We start from the raw sequence: 25809 nt of genomic DNA, 5'->3' as shown, positions 1-25809 counted from the left end.
AGGAAAACTAATGGGACTAAAGACTGACAAGAGGAGTCTTAAAAGAGGACGCAAGATTATAGGTGTATGAGTTGTGATATTCCAAAAATCCTCTGTTCTAGAAACGTTCCATTGGATGGAATAGCTTGGATGTAACGCCAGTATTCAGGAAAGAAGGGACACTAGGGCAGGAAACTATATAAGCCTAACATCTGGCATTGAATAAAATTCTAGAATCTATTGTTTAAGAGATAGAAGCAAGAAATTTATAAAACTGCAAACATAATTAGCAAGTCAAGATTTTGTAACGTGGAAATCATATTTGATGTTTTTAAGGTTCTTTCAGGATGAATAAAGGGTTACCTACAGTAGTAATTTGTGTTTATATTTCCAAAAAATACATTTGGCTAGGTACCACGTAATAGATTAATGCTGCAGAGGTTGTGGTTTTGAAGGTGACGCATTAGTGTGGATAGAAGATTGGCTAATGGACGATTCAGAATTCAGTGGATCATTTTCAGGTTGGCAAACCTAACTAGTGAAGCATCTCAGAAGTCAGTGCTCAAATTGTTTGTCTATATTAAATTGGACAAAAGACCAGATTGCATTGTAGCCACGTTTGTTGAATATTTGAAGATAGGTAAGAAAGCATGTTACGAGCAGGGCACAGATTCAGTGAAGGGATATAGATAGGTTGGGTGACTTGGCAGAGATTTTGAGATGGACTATAATGTGAGAAAATATGAGGTGTTCACTTTAAGGAATAATCAAAGCATAGTATTATTTAAATAGAGACTATATTGCTATGGAACAGAAGGAACTGGGTGTTCTTGTACATGTATCACAAGTAGGTTGCCATGCAGGTATGGTAAGTAATTAAGGATGTAAATTGGAAATTTACCTTTTTTGCAGAGCACATGATATATAAGAGGGAACACTTGCTACAAAAAAGCAACACATTGCTCATTGCATTAAGGCCTTATCAAGGATTTCATTTTTGGAATTCACTTCCATCTTAAGCAGTTGAGACTGGACCATTAAGAATATTCAAGACCAGATTAGAAAGAGTTTTAATCTGCCAGAGAGTTGAAGCTTGTACCATAGATAGGAAAGTGGAGTTGCTCTTCCAGCACCACTAATCCAGAATCTGGTTTCCAGCATCTGCAGTCATTGTTTTTACCTTTTAGACCACAACTGGATCACCCATGACCCACTGGTGGAGCAAGCTCAATTGGACTGGCTCCTATTTCATATCCTTATAAGAGCTTTAAAGTAGTCCATTTCAGTGTTTTTGGTATACAGGTAAGGATTTCAGCAGGTGAGCCAAGGGTGGGACGAGGTGATATTGATGTGATGGAAAGGATATTACTCAGCTTGGAGACGAACAGGATGCCTACATTGTAAACAAATCTGGAGTTTGCAGCAAGACCCTGATGTAATGAAGCTGGTATTACTGCTGATTAGCAAGAGCAAATTGGGTGTCATCCAAGACAGGTTGTTGTGAGTAATCAGACAGTACTAAACATTAGAAACATGGCAAGTTAGTTAAGCATTTCCTTTTAAAGTTTTTTTAATGTGGATATTGGTCTCTAAGCTTTGTTGTCTCTGGCAAGAAAAAAGGAATTCAAAGAACAATCTTTCGGGAGGAGATTGAAAGGGAAGCCGCTGGTGAAGATCCTCTGGTTATCCTCTGGTAGATAAAAGCAAGGACAATTCCACAGAACTAAAGAAGGGAAGTTAGTAGTGTGGCTGGCTGTCCAGTGGGATAAAAAACAGAAATTGCTGGAAAAGCTCAGCAGCAGGATTTGTGAAGAGAAGTCAGAGTTAACACTTTCAGCTGCCTCACTGCACCAGGGACCTGGGTTCGATTCCACCCTTGAGCAACTCTGCAGACTCCACACAGACATTCCCCTTGTGCCTGTGTGGGTTTCCTCCAGATGCTCCAGTTTTCTCCAGCAGTCCAAAGATGTGTGGTTTAGGTGGATTGGCCATGGGAAGTAGGTATAGCCATTGGTAAGGGGAATGGGTCTGGGTGAGGTGCTCTTAAGAGGGTTGGTGTGGACTCGATGGGCCAAATGGCCTGCTTCCCCACTGTAGAGATTCTGTTCTTTTCAGTGAATTCTTCCTTTTCCTCCCTCCACCCAAATTGAATCCATATCTCAATTCTGCAAATCAAAACCATTTCCCTGGAGCGGCACAGCAGCCCAGTGGCTTGCACTGATGCCTCTCCAGTGCCAGGGACCAGAGTTCAATTCCAGCCTCAGGCGGCTGTCTGTGTCGAGTTTGCACATTCTCCCCGTGTCTGCATGGGTTTCCTCCAGATGCTCTGGTTTTTTCCCACAATCCAAAGATGTGCAGGTTAGGTGAATTGGATATGCTGAATTGCTATAGTGTCCAGGGAATGTGCAGGCTAGGTGGATTATCCATGGGAAATGGTTCTAACCATAAGTTAGAGGGAAGAGTCTGGGTGGTATGCTCTCAGGAAGGTTGTTTGGACTCGATGGGCTGAATAGCCTGCTTCAACACAGTAAGGATTCGATGAAAGTTTCCTATTTTAAAAAATACTCTTCCTTGACTGATGACAGCTAAGAGAAAGGGTGGAGGGAGGGAGGGGTTGGTCTAAGAAATAAATAATAGGTGGAGGTTGGTGCAGTTCTATCCTAGAGGGATTTGAATCCAGGTACCCAGAGTGTTCTCTTGGTCTCTGGATTAACAATGCGGTAATACTGCCACTAACCGCCACCACTACCTCTCTTTTTAGGTCCCAGAACCCTGTAAACAATATTGCATTTTATTGAGTTCCCAGTAATCCAGTTGCCATGTGATGGACTCTTTCTGCTTTATGGGAAAGGGTGTGCAAGCTGTATTACAGATGGTTGGTCTAACTGTCTCAAAGTTTTCTTTAAGTATTCACAATTGAAGGAGAATTCTGGGAATCGGTAGTGACTGAGTTTCTGAGAAATTGAAAAGGATCTCTGGTTATGAGGGAGACTGAAACCAGACAGCCATGAGCTTGCTTAAACAGGGCAGTTGACTGCAGGCAGGCTGTGCACGTGCAGGGTAGACATTTGTGATACATTTGGAAAGGACGATCAAAAAGGCTGGGTCAATGAGCAGCTAAGAGGGATTAGAAAAAAATGTGCCTCGTGGTGAAAATTACAATACTTAGATGAACCACAGTTGATAGACTGAAGCATGGAAACATTAGCTAACTGAATGTAGATGATCCCAGCTGATGTTACTGTTGGACAAGTGAGATCCTAGACTGAAATCTGGTTTGACAGATCATATTTTTAATGTTTATTTAATGATCTTTCACTGAAACACAAGTGCATAATGATGTAGAATTGGTTTTAACAGTGAAATAATTTTATTATGCTAAGGATAAGATGAAAAAGCAAGCTATTTACATATAGCAAATTTTGAAGTGTTTTGAAGCATAATACAATCCCAGCTATCCCAATACTATCATTTTGCAATACTCAAACTTCAGAGTTTTTGTTTAACCGTTGCACCTGTAGTTTTAACTGAGCTGTTTCTTTTAGTTTCTGATCTTGAGACTTGATTCCTTTCCTTGATAATTTAGACAACCAAGCTTAGACTTTCTTTGAACAAGCTTTGAGTAAACCATTCAGGATTCTAGCCAAACACTTCTGGCGGTAACCTTTTACCTGAAATCCTTAAACTGAGGTAAACTAACAAATCTAAGTGTGCTCTTTTTTTCTTTGGTGGGGGGGAAACTACTTCACATCGCTAACTTTCCACTAGGATCTCTAAATTGAATGCACATGTTTTCCAAGCTGTGCATTTTGTCCACTCAGCAAGCAAAATCCTAATCCCTTTAAACTGAAAGGAAGCTAATGCTTCTCAATATTTGCTGTCTTTTGCTCATAAAGCTCCCAATGCAAGCAAATTCTCATAATGACCCAAGAACTCTGTCTTATGATGATTTTTTGAAAATTTATACAAATTAATCGTTAAACCCCCCCATGCCATGAATTCAAAATCCAATAAATATTTAATTTTTTTTGAATAAATTAGTTTATTTGAAAAATTTTAAATTATCTGAAATATCTAATATATAGATATTAATCACTTGCATCACAGCTGTGATTACAAATGGCCTTTTTATTTGTGAGAATGAGTAAGTGCTATGCTGATTTGTGTAGTCAAGTGGAATGTAAACCTGGTTCAGTGTCTTTAACAAAATCTAATGCTGCTCTGAATTATGTAATATTAATACCATACTTAATGTTAATTTTAAACATAATCACTTTATTTTTAATATAGGCCTGGAGGTTTAAGAGCTATAAGCGGAGACAACAAACCGGCATGACATTGCAGAGGTCCATCTGTGTGCAGTAAGTGCTAAATGTTTATATATACTGCACAATTGCAAAGAATATTTTGTTTCTTTTAAACTATAGTTAGACTGCAACTATTGATGTTTCAGCCAAGAAATACCATGTTTACACTGCCTGGCTGAAACTTCATCTGCCAAATGAGTCATTTCTGCATGATTGTTTGCATATGCCCTTGAACTCCTCCAACAGAAGTTACTTTGCAAATGTTTAGATCAACTTTGCATCCCTTACCTCCAGGCCTTTCAGCTCCTCCAAGTGATTATGAGGGATGTTGAAATGGAATGACAAATGAGCAATGACTGCTCCTGACTCTTTAATGGGTAAAAATAATGTAACCTTGTCCTGCCCTGTCATTCAGTTTGGGCCTCTTGTCAATGCTGCACTTAAGAAGCAGTGTACTTTAATTACCACTGCAAAGTTAAGTCATCACATAGTGAGTAGGGAACTTTCCTAATCTGGGGAGTTTCATTTCATTTTTCTCTGGTTGCTCACCGTAATTTGTTTGGAACTTAAATTATTGTGAAATGTTGGAATTGGTCTGATGACTTATAACATGACTTATCTTGCAACGGGCAGCAGGCGTGAGTAAATTCAAAGTTTGCAGTTTTTCTCTATTATATTGGAATCACTGTTTGGATTAAAGATTAATACTGACTAAATTACAATGCAAAGTTGCCAGATTTGCAGCTCCAACTTAATTTTTTAAAAGAACTTTGTTAATATGCAGAAGTGTTGAATTCCTGTGCTAACATTATCTTTTGCCTACTTGCCGGTATAATTTGAATAAGGCTGTTGCTGCTGGTGTAATTAATAAAATAATTTAAAAAATATATATATAGGCTACGACAGGCAAATCTATCTTTTAAGCCTGCAAAAATCCTCCCAAAATTGGGGGTCAGCGTATGCACAAAGCCAAGTGAACAATGTTGAACTACACATTGGTTTTGGCAGTCAACATTTTGAGTATGTAAAACAAAATTATTTAATGGAATTTAAGTGATGACTGGTTCATTCCAAAATGGGGCTACACAAATGAACGGTTGATCTAAAATATTTGCTGGTTTCAAGGTTTAGTTTACTGTGTATATATTGTTACGACACAGGGTAAAACCTTCTGCTAATTTACAGCAGAGACACCGAAAAGCTCACCTCGTACTGTAATCTGTTAAATTTCATGTGGCAAAGAACAACCCAAATATTATTCTTTAAGTCCAAAAGAGAACATTAGACAACAACTATTTACGACTACTTTCTCTCAAACCTATTTTTTACCCCTCCGTCTACAATACTGGTCCAATTTTTAAAAAATCACATTTCAAAACCAGCCAGCTGGGTAGGTTTTTCTCTGTAGATTTTCCTAGGTCATCTATTCTTCAGTCTTCTGCACAAATTTCTTACAGACAGGTACCTTTCAGAGAGCTATTCTGCTAGCAATCAGTTGGTGGTGTTCTCCCCAACTGTTGAAAATACCTGATTTTATATACCCCAAAACATTGGACCGTCTCATTTGGTTTGATGTCATCAAATTCGATTGGACTTTGCTATCTTGGGGCCAAATTTGAATTTATTGTATACCATGGCAACGCAGCTCCAGCTATTTGTTTCACAACCAGTTGTTACATTTTTAAATTGTTCAGCACACTCGTGCTTTCAGTCAATCCTTGACAGGTTTCACTCTCTTAAAGGTACAGTAAATACCTGTACTTCATAAAAATATGCATGGCATTTGTGTTCATTCCATCTATTTGAGGTCTTATTCCAAAATGTGTCTCAAAAGCACAAGAGTTATGAGCAGGTGTAGGCCATTTGGTCCACTGAGTCTGTTCTGCAATTAGATAATATGTAGCTAATCTGATACTGTCCTCAACTCTATGTTGCTGATCATTCCTCATAACTCCTTTTAGATTAGTCAACAAATTACATGGGCTTGTGAATCTCTTGAAGAAAAAATAAATTGTCACCAGTGTTTTAAATGGTAAATCCTATATTTTTAAGCTGTGTCTGTTAGATCTAAACTTCCCGACAAGGGTAAGCATCCTCTCAGAATTCACCTTGTCGAGTCCTTACCTATCTTTCAATAAAATCATCTCTTTCTTCCAAATTCCAGTTGGATACAGCTGAAGTTTTCCTCATGAAATCATTTCATTGTCCCAGGAATTAGATGAGTAAGCTTTCTCTAAATTGCTTTTGATGCAACAGTTTTAGGATACCAAAATCTCATAAAGTACTCCAAATGTGGTCTGGTTAAAGGCTATGTACAGTTGTAGCAAGATTTTTCTGCTTATATATTTCATCCCCACCATAATTCCTTTTGCTTACCTAACCACCTATTACATACACATCTTGTGGCTCCAAGAGGAGGTCAGGCTAAGTATACTATAGTGAGTAACTCGCTTGATTCCCAAAACCTGTTCACCATCCACAAGGCACAAGTCAGGAGTTTGATAGAATATTCCCTGCTTGCCTGCATTAGTGCAATTCCAACAACACTGAAAGAACTTAACACCCCGCAGAACAAAGCAGCCTGTTGATTGGCACCATATCTACAAGCATCCACTCCTTCCACTACTGCTCAGTAGCAAGTATGTACTATCTACAAGATGCACTGCAGAAATTCTTCAACGATTCTTAAATAACACCTTGCATGTCCACAACCATTTACCACCTGTCTCCTGCCCTCGTTCTTCTAGATGGAGCACCGTATCCTCCAAGTTTCCTCCCGAGCCATTCACCATTCTGACTTGGAGACATACTCTTTCACTGTTTCTGGCTCAAAATCCAGGGATTTCCTCCCTGACTGCATTGTGTGTCAACCTACATCACATGGACTCCAATGGTTCAAGAAAGCAGCTTATCACCATCTTCTTAAGAATAACTAGGGACAGGCAATAAATATTGGTCAGCAATGCCCAGAAGTGAACAAAGAAAGCCTTTTGTGATTCATGTACTAGATCCTTCCAGTATAGAATTCTTGCCATTCAAATAATATACTAGTCGCCAAAGTCGCCAAGTTCAAAGATTCCTATTTATGCTTCATTCTACAGTTTCTTTGATCACTCATTTAGAGAATTTTAAAAAAGGAATTTAAACAGGTTATGTCCTCATGATAACTTCATTCCCTACCCATTATTGTGTCATCACTAAATTCCAATTCCAAAATTGGTACTTTCATTCAAGTTGATGATATATAGTAAAGGTCCTAACATTGAATCTTTACTTCAGGATATCAAGGCACTGGCTGGTCCCTTCTTCTTTTGACCTTAAAAGTATTTTTTTTCAATTCTTGTATCAGTTTTTCACTAGCAACAATTACTCCTGCTAGAGCAGTTACTTGACAGATTAGTCAATGTTATAACTTTTACCTATGATTCATACTTCATTCTTTTCACTGGGCAACCTATTTCTGTTTTCCACTTGCCATGCATTCTGAGAATGTAATGTAATCTCCCGAGTGTTATCTTCACAACCCATATCACCTGTTAATCCCATGTATTGACTTACGATGTAAGATGAGTAATACAGGGAATTCTGGAGTGAAAAAATGAAGCTGACTACTAATACAAGGATTGCATTTAGCTGAAAAGTGCAAGAGCCCTATTTGCCCATGACTATCTCTGAAATCTGAGTTCTGAGGAAAGATCACCTCAGCATTAACTTTGATTTCTCATCACAGATGTTGGTGCACATGCTGATCCTTTCCAGCAACTTCTGTTTGCACTGCAAAGATCTCTGTTGGACTGTGTCCACCATCAGACAAAAAGGATTTAAAATGGTTTTACAACTGTTAGCATCCATCTAAACTCTGGAGGAGTCATTGCTGCTTTGGAGTACACAACCCCAAACTCTCTTTGAGTTTGTAGCCCATAGTTTGAGAAGCTCTGGTCTGCTGTAACCTAAAGCTCAAGAACTGTATTGCAGTGCATTAAAATGCAAGTATGGAAAGACAGAAATATCTCTCTGGTCACTGCCATTTGCATTACAGCAACCAAATACCATTTCAGTACTTCGATATCTGCCTATCTCAATTTGGCAATGACATTAGAATGCATTATCTTTTGTGCAGGTGGTGGTACTTTACTGCAGTTTGAATCGCAACTTCACACAGATTGTGGTTACGTTGCAAATTTGAAGTTGTATTTCCTCAGCTGTAGTAACCAAAAAGCTGAAATTGCTTTGTAAGTATCTCCAAACATTTGAGTCGATGCACTGGCTGTTGGATTTGTAAAGGCTGTTACAGTTTTGCTATTGCAGCCGAAATTGCATGGAAGTTTTCTTTTACATGCTTGCTGAGGTGATGTATCAGAACTTCTGAAGTTTAATTCTTCAAAAATTGTGGACAATTTCAACAAGGGGTGTATTATTTCTTGATTTGAGAAAGATAAATTGTCAATTGACTGGTATTGTATTGCTTTGCTTGACTAGAGAGCTCTTAAATCCTAAAGCATCATTTAAGCTACTGCTATGCTATTTATGAGTGTGGCTTACTGTGGGAGAAATCTTACTCTGTTTGACACCTTTCCCAGTAGCACAGCTGAGAGCAAAGTTCAAAGCTGTGGCAACCTGGAATGGACTTTGAATATTTCAGTAGAGGATTTTATCATGAAATATGTTGGGTTCTAGTGCCTTTTTATAAAAATCGTAAATTACTGCAGTAGTTCATTTGTATTTGTTACTGCAGAATGTACACTGTTTCATATGTTTAATACAATTAAACAATTAAATGAATTTGTGTTTTACTCTAGGTAACGTCAGCCATTCAATAAGAGCTTCATCGTTGGCAATCATGTTCACTTCACAGGTCACTTTCAAAATAAAAGGACGTACACTTCCAGGTATTCATAAATATATATATATATATAGTGAATATTTCACAGCAACTGTACAACTCCTGAATGAAATCTCAATTGGCAATGCTGGCCTGCATCACAAAGGGAATACATGCTATATTCCCAATAATTTCTAGTTCAGTTTGGGGCAAAGTTTATTTCAGTTTTTTGTGAGCAGTTTAATCTTGAATTAGTATGACCAGTTTGTATGAAGGGAGTTACACAACAGTCTTGTTGGGTGGAGATGTATACTTGTGAATCATAGGGAACTAAGTACTGGTAAATGGTTCCCCTGCATAATCTGGTACAGGCCAATTATTTGTCCTATGAAATTCTGAGTCAACTTTTCCTATAAATAATCGTAATAAAAAGTTTTTTTTTCCCTTAGTTTGAGTATGGCTATTTTTGATTATTTTCCACCTTTTTCTTTAAGCGCATGAGTACTTTCTTTATAGGATAAATCATTGCCCATGTTTGTTTTAACAGCCAGTACTTTTGTGTTTGCATTGTCAGACATCAGGGCAGCATGGTGGCTCAGTCATCAGCACTACTGTCTCACAGCACCAAAGACTTTAGTTCGATTCCACCCTTGGGTGACTGTCTGTCTGACTGGAGTTTGCATATTCTCCCCGTTTCTGCATGGGTTTCCTCCAAGTGGTCGGGTTTTCTCCCACAACCCAAAGATGTGCATGCTAGGTGGATTGGCTATGCTAAATTGCCCTTAGTATTGAGGGAGTGACACTGCCATGGGGAATGCAGGGCCATAGGAATGGCATGGATCTGAGTGAGATGCTCTTCAGAGGGTCAGTGTAGCTGAATGGCCTGCTTTCATGTTGTCAGGATTCTATGTCAAATTCCTGTTCTGTGTCTAAACAATGGTACTTCTTTTATTTTTGTTTGTTGATTGAGTTCTTAAATTGTGTATTGCAAGTGTGGATGTTTAATAATGACTGCAGTTGTATGAAGCGACCGAATTCAATGCATTTGATTATTAACAGCCCAAATTGCTGCTGCATCAGTTTTTCAATTAGTGAGCATAGCCAATGGGAGTAGTCTCCACACAAATAACATTTTATCACTGGCATGCTTTTATGAATATCTTGCAAAATGTACTGCCCATAATTTGAGTGAAGTTCTTTTCTGTTTTGCAATGCTATTTTTCAAAAGGCTTTTACACGTATTGAATCCAACACTTTGCACGAGTTGATTTTTGACAGCCGCAACATTTGATGCTCTGTGCTAACTATTTGCATTGTTCTTAGAATATGCAATAAATACCAAGCAGTAGTTCAACTTGCAAGATGTGTATCCAACTTTTTAAAAAAATTATCAATTGAAAACAAAAATCAGATGGTTTATACCTTGCATAATCAACAAAAAGTCTGTTGTTTAGACAGTCCAACAATATTCTGATATTACCCACTTCTGGAAGTTAAATCTGTTCCATTGTCTCTTAAGATTGCTGTGTGCCTTCTGAAATAGAATTTCTACATATAATCTCCTAAATAGATCATTTGCTCACGTATGAACAGCAACTCCCAACAAAATCACATTGGCATCATTTAAGTTGTTGCATTGACTCAGAATTCAGTTTCCTTCTAGTTTTAAATGAAATTTGATTATATACAAATTGAGAGTCAAATATAAGCATACTTGACTTTTTTTAAAGTAGTAAATATCTATTCTTAATAGTCAAATCATTTTAAAATATTTTTCCTTGAATGTTTCAAAAATAGCTAACAACTTGAACAATGGAAGAGATGTAATACAGGTAGTTCTGGGATAAAGTGCAATTCATCACTATTTGGCTATAATGTCACTGAAGAATTGAACCCTTACCTCTGTTGGCAATAGTGTGATTTCAGTGGGGTTCGGTTCGCATGCTTCATTCTGCACATGCGCTGAAGCACGCGCTGAAATCTCTGCGCCATTCTGTGCATGTGCCAGTGTCCATGCATGCATGACGTTGGTGCCAGTCTTCATACCATTCTGCACAAATGCACGATGTCCACACCGAAGTCTCTGTGCGATTCTGCGCAGATGTCAGCTGCTGACAGAGCAGCTTTCAATGAGAGGTACTGTACAGAGAGCAACTTTGTTGCGTTTTTTTAAATGTAGTGTTTTAAATTTACTTTTGTTTCGTTAATAAAAATGATTTAAACCTTCATTCAGGCTGTGCTATACTTTGCATTAGATTTCTGGATGATTTTTGAGCGATCATGAGTGATATGTTTTGCTTGTCTGCCCCAACTCCACTTTTCCCCTAGCCCCCATTGTTTCTATTAAGCGATATTTTGCTGGAACACAACTATGGTGTTACAGGAGAATTATCTGTAATCCAATTACACTTGTAATTGGATTTGTGGGGAAGTTCAAAATCTGTTATTTTAATTTGTAGATTTGTTACAAGTATTGCTACTGGTTAAATAGTATCCAAGAAATTTTCTTTCATCACCATCTATATGTCGTCAGGTTATGCCACTTGCTCTTTCACTGTTGAATTTCCACTGACTGGAAAAATTGAATACATTGAAGATTTTAAAATAATTTTAAACTTCTAGTTTAAAGTATTCCTAACATGGTATCCTCTGCATCAAATAGTTTGTAAGATAATTAGCACATTGTCTTTTAAATTTAATGTCTCATGCATTTATAACTCTGCCAATGATCTATCTACGGTCAATGGTGTTCTCACCAGCAAGAGTTTTAGTCCTCTTACAATGTCCCATCTGCCCTGATGGCTTACTGATTCTTGTTTGTTCTTGAGTAACTGTCTCCTGCAGATCAGTAGCATTCTTTTTTGTTTTTGCAGTGCTCAATAATTAGCTTAAAATAAACTGCCAATGCTCAACAGAATATCCTTTGTGTAATGAACTCCAGCAAAAAGAAATTATAAGCACTAGAGAATGCAGGCCTGCTAACCGATTTTGGCTTCTTAGAAGGTGCCAAGTTATTCATTCTTTAGGGTTTAGGCAGGCTGACGGAAATTTTCTGGGGCAGTTTAAAACATTCGACCAAAATATTTATGAGCAACTTAAATATGGGTATAATTTGTTGGATTACAGAAAGAAAATCAGGCTTGGAAATTCTGGGTTTTAATGCAATTACCTCAAGTCAAAGAAAAGAAAGCATGGGACACTTTGGGTTATTATGAAACTTCAGAAGATCATTAAGTTGCTATTTTACCATCATTTGGTGGTTTAACTAAGAAATTGATAATAGCCATGTTGGAATTTGCAAAGTTCACTTCATGTATATCTCATTCAACAACTTCAGACACAAATCTCTAAACTGTTTGACATCAGACTGATCCAAAGGGGGAAGGAATTGCAGTGCCATGTTTTAAGTTGTTTCTTCAGGCATAGATAATGACTGCGTGACCATCGGGAGCAACACAAGTACGACATAACTGGTTTCTTTCTGGGGCCATCCGCTCAGTGCTGTGGTTATTTCTTTAGTGGCAATACCTGTAATAATATAGAAATAGATGAGAAATAAATAATTTTATGCAGAGTTCTTTCATACAAAGTTTGATGCCACAGTTCTAATCCTCCCTGCAATTCTGGATGGTACACAGTGGATTTGAATTATTCAATCCCTCAGCTATCCATAGTTTCCCTGAATAATTTTGATGTAAAATCTGACCCTTGATCTGTTTGTATCTCTGTGGGTAGTCTGGATCTAGTGAAAATTTTGAGTAACTCTTCTATAATCCTTCAAAGTGTGATTAGTTCCACTTGACCAAACATAGCATAAGGCAATCAATTGTACCTCGGCTATTGAGTTACTCATAATAAGCATCTAAGTTTACAATGAGTATTTATTACAAAATCTATATATTTGTTTATTTAACCTATTAATATTTTGTGTGCCTGACTACTGTTCAAGTTTTTTTTCCCTTTGTACCTTAGGTGAAGTATTTGCAGTATGTGGAAGTTCACCTGCACTTGGCAATTGGTATCCTCAGAAAGCAGTGCTTCTGGAACCAGATGAAAACGACAGGTAAATGAATGTAAGAGAGGATAAATTCTCGCTGAGTAAAACGGTCACATTTGTGGCATCCCTTTCTGAGAAAGGGCCACTAGACTCGAAACATTGACTCTAATTTCTCTCCAAAGTCCTGCTGAGCTTCTCCAGCTCTTTGTTTCAGATTTGTGGCATGTCTAGTTGGAATTCAATTATTTAAATTTATTTAGTCTGCCAGTTAACATGTATTTGTTTCTTGTCTTTTTTCCTCCTGTTTTTTTTTTCTTTCATTTTCTGAAGGTGATCAACAGAATCTGTAGACTTGGTTTGCCTGTCAGGTTTTGCAGTGGATGTTCGGTTTCTTTCCTCATTTCAATCGAAAACATTTGGAGTTGAGATGAAAATCTCTGTTTCAAGAAATACCTTTAAGCAATGTTGAAAAGGGATTTGTTTGATGGTCAAGTGTTACCACTCTAATATTTGCCACTGGCCTTTGACAGTTAAAGAATAGTTCTGCTCAGTTCGTGTTAATTGGACTTTGACTCCAGGTTAGCTCTAATTCTGGGAGGCCAGTTCCCTCATGAAATTCTTTGACTTCTATATCTGGGCCAATTATGTCTGATCACCAAGTTCTTTATTCGCTATAAGCTAGCAAGTAAATGTGTTTCACTGATAGCTTGGGCGATAGTTTTTTTAAAAATCCATTTTATCTTCAGCTTTGTATTCCCTTTTGGTTCACAGTGATCATTAACTGTTCTCATGTATTAAAGGCTCTAACTATTTAGTTTGTGTCAAAATGCAACTAAAAATGACCATCTTAATTGGATGTTTCTACGATTTTGCCATTTTTTGTCTGCAGCCTAACGTGGAGGGCGACTGTTTTTCTCCCTGGAGCCACCCTTGTCAAATATCGCTACTTCAAATGTTATGTCCTGGAGCCCAAGGTAAGACTTGTTTTTGGGATATGACTACATCATTTGTTTAATATTTGGGTTTTGGAGGATCCTGCTGTGGAATCTGGTGGATGAATTGCTTTCAGGTTCTTGTTGTATAAGCACATTTAGAATTTATTGATAAATGTACATTTACAAGAAAAATGCAATGAAAAGTGTTATACTAGGAGATGGGTGCAGTCTGGCCTTTTTTCTTTCCCTTCTCCTGCAGAAAGGACAGCTGACTGTCCTGCTGATGTTTGTTGTCATACACAAATGAATGCTAATTCTACAGGGTAAGGGAGAGAAAATGGTAAAGAAAAGACATAACTTTTCTGGCTTAAAAATTTGTCTTAGTAAGAATTCTTAATCTCAGCTATATAATGGATGAATTTGTAATGTTAGCTGATATCTTGCTTCTTCTGGTTAAGGCTAAAATAAATCGTGGGTTAACTGGTTGAGGTAGAGTAGTGTGTTACTGTACGTTCCATTCTGTTCTGCATCAACACCTTCACTCTGAGTGCATGTTAATAAAGACTTTCCTGCAGTAACTGCATAGATTAGACCCATGTCCCTTTCCATCCTTTTGCATTATCTTTTAAATGCGGGTTTCTTAATGCTGGCTCACTTTAGCAGCAGTGAATAATCTGTTGCAGCATCTTACTTTTCTTTCAATTGGCAATTGATTAGCATCTTTGGAGGTTTATCATCATTAGATTCCTTTTTAACAAACAGCCTGTTGCAATTTTTTAAAATCTTAATAGGTTTCATTCTTAAGATTGAGTGGCTTCAGTTTTAACTTAACTGGACTTCCTCAAAATTCATTAAAAATTGGGTATATTAAAAACTGAAAATTTAAATCAATTGCTATCCTAACTGAACTATATAATACAAATGAACTGAAATTGAAGTAAAGGAAATTTAAACTGTTTCAGTGTTGCCACTAGGATTTCTGTAAAGCATTTAATGGGTGTGTGGACTTCTTGTTTTAATTGATTGATTGTGTCTGGAAAGAGCATTTTGAGCCATATAACATCAAGGCATTGGCGATTATAGGTTTCTTGTTGATAATGGTGATTAAAAACTTGAGCTGAATGTGAGATATCAGTGTTGGCTTGAGTTGAAACTTGTTTTTGAAATGGATATTGATACTGTTGTAGTAGGTCGACCTATTGGCAGCACTGATTTTAATTTTACCTATTTTGTTCAGACAAAACTGAAATATCCCATTTTTTAAAAAAAAGAAATTGTGTGTATGTGGCCATTTCAATTATTTTTTTAAAATTGTATTGGTCGTATTGACTATTGGATGCACAAACAGGCCCTGATTCCTAAGTAAATGAAATAGATCTTTATGTAATTTTTATCATTTTACCAAATTTGTTTGTATTTAAAATTTGTAATGGATATAGTATTGCTTCAAGAAGAATACATATGATATTTAAGGCTTGCTTATGTTAATTTTTTTCTTGATTTTTTTTTGTGCTCCTAGAACTTTCTAAGTTCTAACAAGGGGACACTTTCAATTTTCAGTGCCAAACTGTAGTATCACGTACTTTGTCGAATATTGCTTTTTCCCCATTTCCCACACCTGTCATTATTTTTCTCCTTGCTAGCAAAACCAGAAATGGAGTTTTTGTGCTGGGGCCCATGCATTTAAACTGTACTGAGTCTGCCCAGTTATTTCATGCAGATGCTTAAGAGTTAGAGGGTGGGGATTTGTCTCATTGTTCTCTGCTGGAATGAAAGTTCTGATTCCCTATGCTATCTTGATCCTTTAAGTAACTTTAAGAAGAGTACTATATTGTTATTTTAGCAATCATAATATTTCTGTAGTTCACCAATTTTTTGATGTAATGGCAGAATAATTACTAGTAATGTTGAAGAATGAGTCTAAGCTGCAATTTGTAATTGTATGTATGGTGCATGTATGCTGATTTACATAAATAACTAATCCATTTATTTCCTATGCAGGTCTTGCCGGGCTATGCACCTCCTGCAGACCTGGCAGCCTGTTTCTATGCATCTGCCAGTACAGCTGTTCTGTCAGACAGCCAGTTGGAAGCTCATGACAATAACCTGGCAATAGCAATCCTACCAACTTTTCTCTCCTCTGTAGGGAATTGATGGGACCTGTGACAGGAATGTTGAGATTGGAACTCTTCAGTAAGAAGTTCAAATCTGCATCTCTTGTGCGGTGTCACCTGTTGGTGCTCTGATATGCTGTTATTAAGATGTACTGTGGTTAACCCAGTTTAAATATTGGTTATTATCCTCAGTACTTGTAGCTTCAGACAATCATGTTATTACATAAAAAGCACATTATGAAAAAGTTGTAAACACTTTCCCAGAAGTGATTAAAACTTATCTCTTGTCCTCTGAGCTTGAATTTTCTTCTAGTCCTTTTGCATTATGATAAAGGGCTTTAATCTTTTTATCACTTGACTCAGAACCCTGCTGATCTTCGGCAAGTGCTAGTCAACAAGTGGGAGACTCATCCTCATCCACGATCATTTAATCCGTCGGGTATGTCACTACAGTGTATTGAGTTTCTGTTATCTGCCAGATTGGCAATAGCAGAGCTACATGTGATAAAATTAAGCATCTAACAATAATCATTTAATTTTCAATTTGAGATATATTACTTAACACCAATATTTGCTCCCACATTATATTTCTGACTTTTTATGAACCAAACATCTGTCATGTTGGACAGGAATATATCAGTAGCACTTCTAAACAGTCGTGTATTCCTCCCTCACACCTTTGCATATTTGTATACCTTTATGGTTAATCTCTTGATCTGTATTTGGGATGCTCTGAACTTAAGTTTCGTTCAGAGTTATCATTTAAAATACGTCACAGAAGCTGTTTTGCATCAAGGTTATTTTGTTGATTCTGCACAATACTTTAGATTGACATAGATTTCAAAGTTTTGAAAAGTTATTTAGCGTAAACTATTACACCAACTAATTTAAAATTTATTTTTCCCTCTCTGTCTTCTGGCTGTCTTGGCACCATTCCTCATAAATGAGGTTGGACAGATGGTCGACAGTTTGCTGTCATACTGACCACAGGGACGTATAAACCTATGTACAGTGTAATCTGTTATTGTTTAAATCTTATTGATTACACAAGCACCTACATTACCACCTCTTTGGTGAAAAGCTGCTGCATTTTATTTGATACTCTTTGTCCATTGGTATTTGGAGAGAGAGAGTTTGGGTGCAGATTTGCTTTTTCCCATGTTGAACCATTAATCAGCTTTAATCCCTGGACCACCCAAAAATTTGAACATTTCCAAAAGAATTTAAATGCCACAGTGGTACCATTTTTATTACCAAAGCTGAATAAAGCTTTCTTAGAGAATGCTACAATTGTAACATCAAAATTACAGTCTACTTCAAATTTATGTTGCTACAATGCAAATCATGTATTCGTGGCAATTCACATTGATAGACAATGTATTCCTGCACTGTTTTGACTGGACAAGTATTTAAAATGTGCAATTGTATGTGGCTTTGGTGGGTTAAAAACTTCACTATGCTGCATTTGCACTGATATTTGCATTTATGGAAACAGTTAGTCTCTTTTTAAACATGCATAAATCTTAGCTTGTACCATTTTTTGTTGACAATGTCATTGTTTGCCCCAGTTAGTTTTCTAAATTTATAAACATAAATTTATTTTACTATGAAATTTGTCCCAGTTGCAAGTAACTTTATCTTAAATAATCATGTCAAGAGTTGTTTTCTATTGAGTATTCTATATATGTAATTCTCAGTGGAGATTTAGATTTCTTCAAAGTACAATGTTTGTTTTTGTTTTGTAAGTATCTCTTAAAGTATTTTTCCACTTCTTGACCCCTTGTGGTGAGCCTTTAGCTCCATTGCATCATTGAGACCAATTTGATAAGCTACAGGGAAGCATCCAGTCTTCTCAAGGTTGAGTAAAAAAAGTTGCAGTATTGATATGCTAAGGAATGCAATGTGCCTGTTCCTGCCTGACAGTCCAGAAAACAGCACAGTGCTGTTTCAGTGTACAGCACAGTGCTGTTTCAGTGTGCAGCACCACAGCTGTGCTTTCCCCCTAAAAACCTGAAGCACATGAGCTGTTTCCCTGTGTGCTGCCGCTGAGTGTGCTATCTTGCACCTAATTTGCCATTAGTTTTTTTTAAGGTTTGCTTTAAGTACAGAAGAAGAAATCAATTAAAACATCTCAGACCTATAAATCGAGAAGAATTGAATTAAATTGCAGGTGAGTACAATATTTAGAAGCAGGGTGTATAAACGCCAAAAAGTCACCATCTGGACAGGCAACACCAGGTAATAGCAGATTCTGAAGAAAAGTTTTTATGGAGATGCATACTGCACTAGATGCTCAGTTCTCCCAAGATGTCACTGCTGTAGTTGAGGCAGTAACATGTTTAGGTGCTTCAGGAAAATGGGGCACTTTGGGCCTGCCACAAGGTTTTCTGATATTGCTATAAGAAGGTAACTTTTCTATTCAAACCAGACTCCATTCAAGTTGTCGTCTGCAATTTGTGACTGATTCAATTTCTTAATTGAAGAAAAGTCACATTCCTCCCAGTACCTCATTAACCTCATTAATATCTTTTTATTGATATTTGCAATGCAGTTGACAAAAGTGTACCTGTAGCATTGACACAATTGTCAATGTTGCAATTTTGTTAAAAGTGGGACTCAATCCTAGGATATTAGCCCTCTCTGTTGTGTCCTTGAATCAGTGACTCCTGCCACATCATCCTGGGTTCTGGTACTCATGGAAAGATAGAATTCAGAATTCCTTTTTGTATTACCTCCAGAATCTGTCTGATTGAAGTTGGTCTGTGGTTGCAAAGCAAACCCAGGACCAGTATATCCAATTGAGACCATAAAATTGCATTAGCTCATACTTCTCATGCAGCATAGCTTTGGCACTCTGTCCAAGTGTCTGAAAATGTAGTAAATCCCATATTTTGCACCTACTGTAAAGGCAGTTAACAGCTTTGAATATCAAATGTCTGTAGTCTGTTGAATGTCACTTAACAAATACAGTCAATAAAAACGTTCTAGGAAAATGGCACTTGGCTTCTGGAGTCTCAATGTTTATATTAAACCTAACTGTTCATGAAGAAAATGTTTGTGATGAAACTCTTCAATGATCCAAATTCTGATTGTGTACAGAGGTTCCCATGTATCTATTTACCTATTCCTTCGTGTGCAGACTACTTGCCTTTGCAATGTTGGAGTAAGCCATAAAGTAGGTTCAAATGGAAAAAGTGTTGTCATGCATGCACAAGAGTTCTGAAGGCCTTCTATCCAGATCCTAAAACTGGATATCCAAGAGCACAGGAAATAGGGAACTGGAGTTTCGCAAACGTTGCCATACAGTACCATCTGTCCGGCAACATGTAAATTCCAGAATGTCAAGTTGCAGCACAGACAAGACATTCAGCCCATTAGACCAATACTGGTGTATGTCAAACATCCCCCTATTCTCCTCTTATCTCATTGACATATTCTTTCCCCCATGTTTATTGAGGCTCCCCATAAAGGCATCAGTAAAGTAAAGGCTGTGTAGAGTGGGTTAATTGTCAGCACTCAAGTAATTTATTATTTGCAGTTTGTCATCAATGCTGTCTGTGGTTCCGATGTAATCCCCATGTAAAGATAAGGTTGATTAAAGGCCTCATTCTAAAGCCCTCACTATCCAAGCAATTACCAGATTGATTGTCACATGTAACTACATCTGCAGTGAGGGTCATTTAAAATGCTAGAACTCATGCCTGGTCAGATATATCCAGATAATGCTATTGAATGTCTAAGTTAAAGCAACTTGAATATTCTATCTGTTTAGTAGCTTCACGTTGGTTTCAAAATCAGTGCAGAGGCAAGGGACATAACTGTGAGAACATTCTTTAAAAGTAAGTAACTGTTCCCAGTCCAAAACAAGTTAAACAATAATGTAATGCAAACAGTTTCCATTACTTTTGCTGACATCTGTTAACGAAGACTCAAAGTACTAAAAGTGTGCTTTGGCTGGTCCCCTTTTTTGCCAAGGGGCATGTTGTGAGGAAGTTTACTTTGAACAAAATCAGGTTCAAATCTGCTGAAGTAGTTGCAGAATGAAGAAGGGTACGGAAGAAGTCTGTAATTACATTACTGTGGCCAGTGGAGCAATTCTTATCCCATTTTGTAAAAGAAATGTTTACGTTTCCCATGTTTTTGCTCTTATAGTGGCTGAAGTTGATTAGGTTCAAGATTGAGATGTCTTTTTGAATTGTAATAGAATTAAAATGGGGAGAGGGCAGAGAAGTGGTGTTCTGGACTATATTTGATCAACCAAATATTGAACAGCATGCAGGTTTGGGAAGTTGTGAGCCCAGCCCTCCTATTTCTTGTGTTCTTCGTTGAAACCTTTATGTAATTGTAATGTTAATTTGATGTATTGCTCTGATATTTATTTTCCTTATCATTAATTGATGTAGCTATTATTGTCCCCATCATTCTCCCTGAATTTCACTGGCTGGGGGTAATGAAAGACTTATTTTTTCCAGTTTTACAAATCTTGCTTACATTTTAAGGACTGGAAATGGCCTTCAGTGCTCAGTATGCTGCCCTGTAAGGGTGTTGAATAAAGTTTTCAACTTTAATTTTGAAGATAGGTCTGTGATTACAAAGCACTTCAATGTTTATATACTTAGTTTTTAAAAAATGCCTTTATATCAGGAAAATTCCTCTTTCTTTCAAATGAATTTTATCCAACTTTAAAACTGCCATACATTGTTTAATTTTAAACTGGGTAATGTCTCTACAGCAACAATTATTGACTTCTCCCAATACTTTATTTTTCTGTTCTAGAAGGAGAGTGCATTCTGAATGATGGATACTTTGGAATCCACAGTAAGTGTGCTGCATTATTTTTATTATTGTGAAATGTTAATGTGTGAAGACAACATCAAATTCAAGAGCAGTTCCAAAGAGGAGTCATATTGGACTTGAGAAATGAACATTTTCTTTGCACTGATGGTACCAGGCCTGTTAAGTTTTTGCACAGCACAATTGTTTCCAGCATCAGCAGTACTTTGTTTTTGTATACTGTAAAGTATAGTATCTTTTGCTTTACTTAAAAGTTGAATGAAGCATTATAAGTTCAGGAACATTATGCCATGTACTGCAGTGTGTATTTGACTAAAGTGAAACTCCAGTTCCCTATTTCCTGTGCTCTTGGATACCCAGTTTTCATAAGGCTAAAGTAGTAAACAGTGCCTCATGTAAGTCTGCCTATGTGTGAAATGTGTAAATTGCAAATTGCTTCCAACTCACAAGGTTCCTAAATTGCATTACCTTTTTAAATCTAACCTTGATAGCTGCAGTGCGATAAATATTCTAGATAGAACACACACCTATTGATAGAAGTGGATGTGATTTATTATTTGTACCAGTCAAACATCTGACATGCAGCACTTGGAAAGTCAGAACAAAGTGTGGATTTCAGATAAAGCTGAACCAGAGTGTGAAGATTCAGATCCGTATGTGTGCACAGCATTTAGTCCCAACTCTTAATGTCGTCCATTGTTGTTCTTGTGTTTCCATTAAAGTTTTTGTATCTAGCTTTGTAATGGAATCTGCACCTGTAAAATCTGGTGTAAAGTTATGGTGTGACACTCTCCTATTAATGATATGACATCTCCACTGTAGGAAAAAAAATTGCCTTCTGACCAATTTTGTGTGTGAATTCCAACATAAATGTTTAGTGACAAGGAAGCGTACACAAACTGAGGTATTGAACATTAATGAGACTTTTGGCTGTGGGATTTTAAAACTTCTGCCTTTAAAGTTTGTGAGAAAATTTGTAGCTCGGGTGCTCGTTGTTGTGGTCCTGTTCGCCGAGCTGGGAATTTGTGTTGCAGACGTTTCGTCCCCTGTCTAGGTGACATCCTCAGTGCTTGGGAGCCTCCTGTGAAGCGCTTCTGTGTTGTTTCCTCCAGCATTTATAGTGGTTTGTCTCTGCCGCTTTCGGTTGTCAGTTCCAGCTGTCCGCTGCAGTGGCCGGTATATTGGTTCCAGGTCGATGTGTTTGTTGATAGAATCTGGGGATGAGTGCCATGCCTCTAGGAATTCCCTGGCTGTTCTCTATTTGGTTTGTCCTATAATAGTAGTGTTGTTCCAGTCGAACTCATGTTGCCTGTCATCTGCATGTGTGGCTACTACTTCTGTCTTTAATTTATAGAAATCTTCAAACAAAAGTAAAGGATTCACTGACTCCAAGTGTAAGCTCACCACGGTTTATATATTTTTCCAAATGTTTGACTCTTTGAATAAATAGGTTGCTCGTGGTAGCACAAGTCAATCCAATCCAGTTCTCATTGAAAATAAACATGCGCAGCATGTATGAATGGACACAGTTAACTGGGTAGCAGTCTGAGCTGCAGACAGTTGTAGACCTGCCTTTAGTGATGTCAGAAATTTATTACAGAGTGGATTTGAAACTTGGGCTGCACTTTGTTTATCTCAACAACTTAAGTGGCAGCCTCGTGACCAATAGACTTGCATCAGCTTCAGTAGATATAATTAGATTCATTACCAGCTAACCTTTCTTCAGCTTGTGCCATCAACATAGGGTGGATGATGATTTCTGATTATAAGTTACTGCAATTTTATGTTGCTGTTTTGGTGGTGTCGAAGAATAGACATTCCCAAACCTGTATTTCCCCACACTATTATTTACTAAAGATTCATGATGATCTGGGTATAGTCGCGATTCCCTGCGATGAACTGCTGTGAATTTATCACCTACCACTTCGGTAGAGTAGCAGAATTTAGCATCTATTCTATGCAGTATTGGTAAAATTGAGTATACTTTTGAGATGCTAATGTGATTGACAATCCAAATGTTACATTTCATAAAATTTCTGATATATCCATCATTCATCTGTGAATAGGTTGCTTTCTCTTCCCATTATTTTGATTTGGTATTAGTTGATGAGTGACATTTTGAACTGTGATGGTTATAAATCATGCTTTTTCTTTGTGTGTGCCTAGTACATTTATGCACACTTATTTTATATTTGACCAATATTAGTTAAACCATGCACCAGTCAAACAAGTGTGCTTTTAATCCATTTATTCATATTTCATTACGTAGATGAAATTGCATTAATGCTAATTTCATATACATGAAAGAATATGGGTATTGTAAATTTCTGGTCTGCTTAAGATATTTTGTCATGTCTTTACAATGTTTTTCAGTAACTGGATTTGTGCCCCTCTGAGGAGGTTATCTTCCAAGTCCAAAATGTAGTTTAAACTAACTCAGTGATGATACAATGACACCTCTTCTTATATGAGCAGAGTTCTATTAGTCTTCGTATTTCTAATCCTGTTGCACTGCAGTATTTTAGTGCATTAGGGTCAACTATAAATTTTTAAAGCTGTTGTATTTTATCAGTAAATGAATGTACAAAATATTATTTATAGATTATCTCAAATTGATACAATTTCACCCAGTTCTGAAGAAGAGTCACTGGATCCAAAACGTTAACTCTGGTTTCTTTTCACAGATGCTGCCAGACTTGCTGAGCTTTTCCAGCAACTTCTATTTTTGTTTCTGAGCTGCTAGTTCAGTTCAGTGTTTCTCTCTAAGTCTTCTCCTATTGTAGACCAGATTGCACCATCGCGTTCTTTGTTCATCTGACTACAGTTTCTCCTCATGCTCATTGGAGGTGTCAGAAATGCGGTTGTTGCAGAGCAAATTTTAATGGCTGCTCAGCACTTGTAAGATTAAATCATTTGCACACTCATTCCTCCTACCTTTTGTTCCAGTGATTGTGAAGTCAATTTTTAAACTTTGAAACATCACTTTTAAGATAATGATATTTAAGTAATTCTCAAATCCATTTTGTAGAAAAATGATCAGAAGTCCCAAAGTACACTAAAGAGTGATGGAAAATAAAATCACGTGAGTGATAGAAAAGAAAGGTCATAGTGAAGAATAAAAGCAAGCTGAGAAAGAGGAAGTTTTCTTTGCAGAAAAGTTTGATCTCACGGGGTGGATTCATCCTGATTATCAATAGCAAGCAGCATTTTACTAGAGGCAGTTTGTCTGAATGGATTGTTAAGCCCAATCTCTCCTGTGTTGAAATCCACCTAAGTGCACTGTACCTCCACCACCACCTCCACCTCTCTTCATCTGACCTAAAATAATCTGCTTTCTTTTGTAGGGGAGCTAGATGAGCACAGTGTATTTATCCTACTTGCCTCAGTTGCTGTTTTATGGTAGCAAATTCTTTGTCCCATGAATCTTTGGGCAAAGAAATTTCTCTTGATATCCTGGTTGTATTTATTATCAAATGACTTGTATTCATGCCATCTAATTCTACACACCACTGTCCAAAATATAAATTATATAATTAATTTAATGTATGAATTGAAATGGGTTGATTGACAAATGCTCAATTTAGCTGAAACATCATTTGACCATTCAGTTTATGAAAACCAAAAGCGCACTAAATGATGCTTGTATGTGGTTACTTGGGCCTTTCTTTGAGCAAAAGACTTGAGCTAGAGCCAAACCACTTCTCCAAAGAGCATGTGCTTATTGACCACACCGCCATCATAGAAAAGTCTGAAAACAGCAACAGAAGGTATCGCCTTAATTTTTTTTTAAGTGTTACAACTAAAATGCAAAGAGACTATGTCTCACGTAAGTGTCTTCTGATCTTTATTGGCTGTTGACCATTGCTTCATGATTTCAGCTGTAGGTTCATGGTGGCATTATCTTTATGATGTAATGACTCCAGGTGGGAGGGGAATAATAATCTGAGCGACAAGCTGCATCATAAATGGAGGAGCAAGGATGTCGTACGGTGGCTAAGTGGTTAGCACAGTGCCAGGGACCTGGGTTCCATTCCAGCCTCTGATGGCTGTCTGTGTAGAGTTGGCATATTCTCCCTGTATCTGTGTGGGTTTCCTTTGGGTGCTCTGGTTTTCTCCCACAATCCAATGATGTGCAGGTTTGGTGCACTGGCTGTGCTAAATTGCCCATAGTGTTCAGGGATGTGCGAGTTAGATGTATTAGTCAGGGGTAAATATAGGGTAGGGGGAATGGGTCCAGGTGGATTACTCTTCGGAGAGTCGGTGTGGACTTGTTGGGCTGAAGGGCCTGTTTCCACACTGTAGGGATTCTAAAATAAAAGCAGTGTGATCTGGTGACAATTGCCATTTGTCATTTCAATAGTCATGGCAGGACAAATGGAGGAAGATATTGCCAGTGGCGAGACTTCATTAAGGGTGTAGGTGTTGTCACCCCTCAGGCAAGTTTCAGCAAAGTCTGTTAAGTTTTTACAAGCATGTTATGAAGTTCATCAAAGGCTAGAAAGTAAGCCAGGAGTTCTGAACATTCAAATATGAGAATTAAGAACAGGTATAGACTATTCAGCCCTTTAAGCCTGCTCCATCTTTTAGTAGGGTTATGGCTGTTTTGTTTGTCTTCGACATTCCACTTTCCCTTCTATCCCTGACAAACAGTGATTCTTGTGAAGCAAGATAATCAGTGTACTTCATAGAGATTCCCCCACCACCGCCCCAACCGCCTTTAGAAGTCTAGCAAAATTGCCATCATGCACCTCCCCGATTAAGATGGTTAATGCATCTTTGAATTTATTAGCTAGCATAGTTTTAACCATTATTTAAGCCTTATGCTCGACATGCTTTCAGCTGAAACTTTTCAGTTTTATTT

The 25809-nt window shown here is 37.4% G+C and overlaps 1 protein-coding gene across 3 annotated transcripts in view; it reads left to right on the top strand.

Annotated features, from left to right (window-relative positions):
• Positions 1-25809, top strand: part of gpcpd1 (glycerophosphocholine phosphodiesterase 1) — a 70967-nt gene that overhangs the window by 7902 nt on the left and 37256 nt on the right. The window contains exons 2-8 of one of the 3 annotated variants that reach the window (XM_043696566.1): positions 4270-4340; positions 8407-8518; positions 9086-9175; positions 13081-13171; positions 13995-14079; positions 16518-16593; positions 20931-20972. In XM_043696566.1, the coding sequence (XP_043552501.1) occupies positions 9127-9175; positions 13081-13171; positions 13995-14079; positions 16518-16593; positions 20931-20972 (343 nt within the window). In that variant the 5' untranslated portion in view covers positions 4270-4340; positions 8407-8518; positions 9086-9126. Of the gene's footprint in view, positions 1-4269; positions 4341-8406; positions 8519-9085; positions 9176-13080; positions 13172-13994; positions 14080-16517; positions 16594-20930; positions 20973-25809 lie in introns of those variants that run through there. The other 2 variants (XM_043696567.1, XM_043696568.1) reach the window with 2 other exon arrangements.

The sequence above is a fragment of the Chiloscyllium plagiosum genome, chromosome 9 (genome assembly GCF_004010195.1).
Source record: "Chiloscyllium plagiosum isolate BGI_BamShark_2017 chromosome 9, ASM401019v2, whole genome shotgun sequence".
In the NCBI taxonomy this organism is placed as follows: Eukaryota; Metazoa; Chordata; class Chondrichthyes; order Orectolobiformes; family Hemiscylliidae; genus Chiloscyllium; species Chiloscyllium plagiosum.
This window is presented reverse-complemented; position numbering and strand designations above follow the sequence as displayed.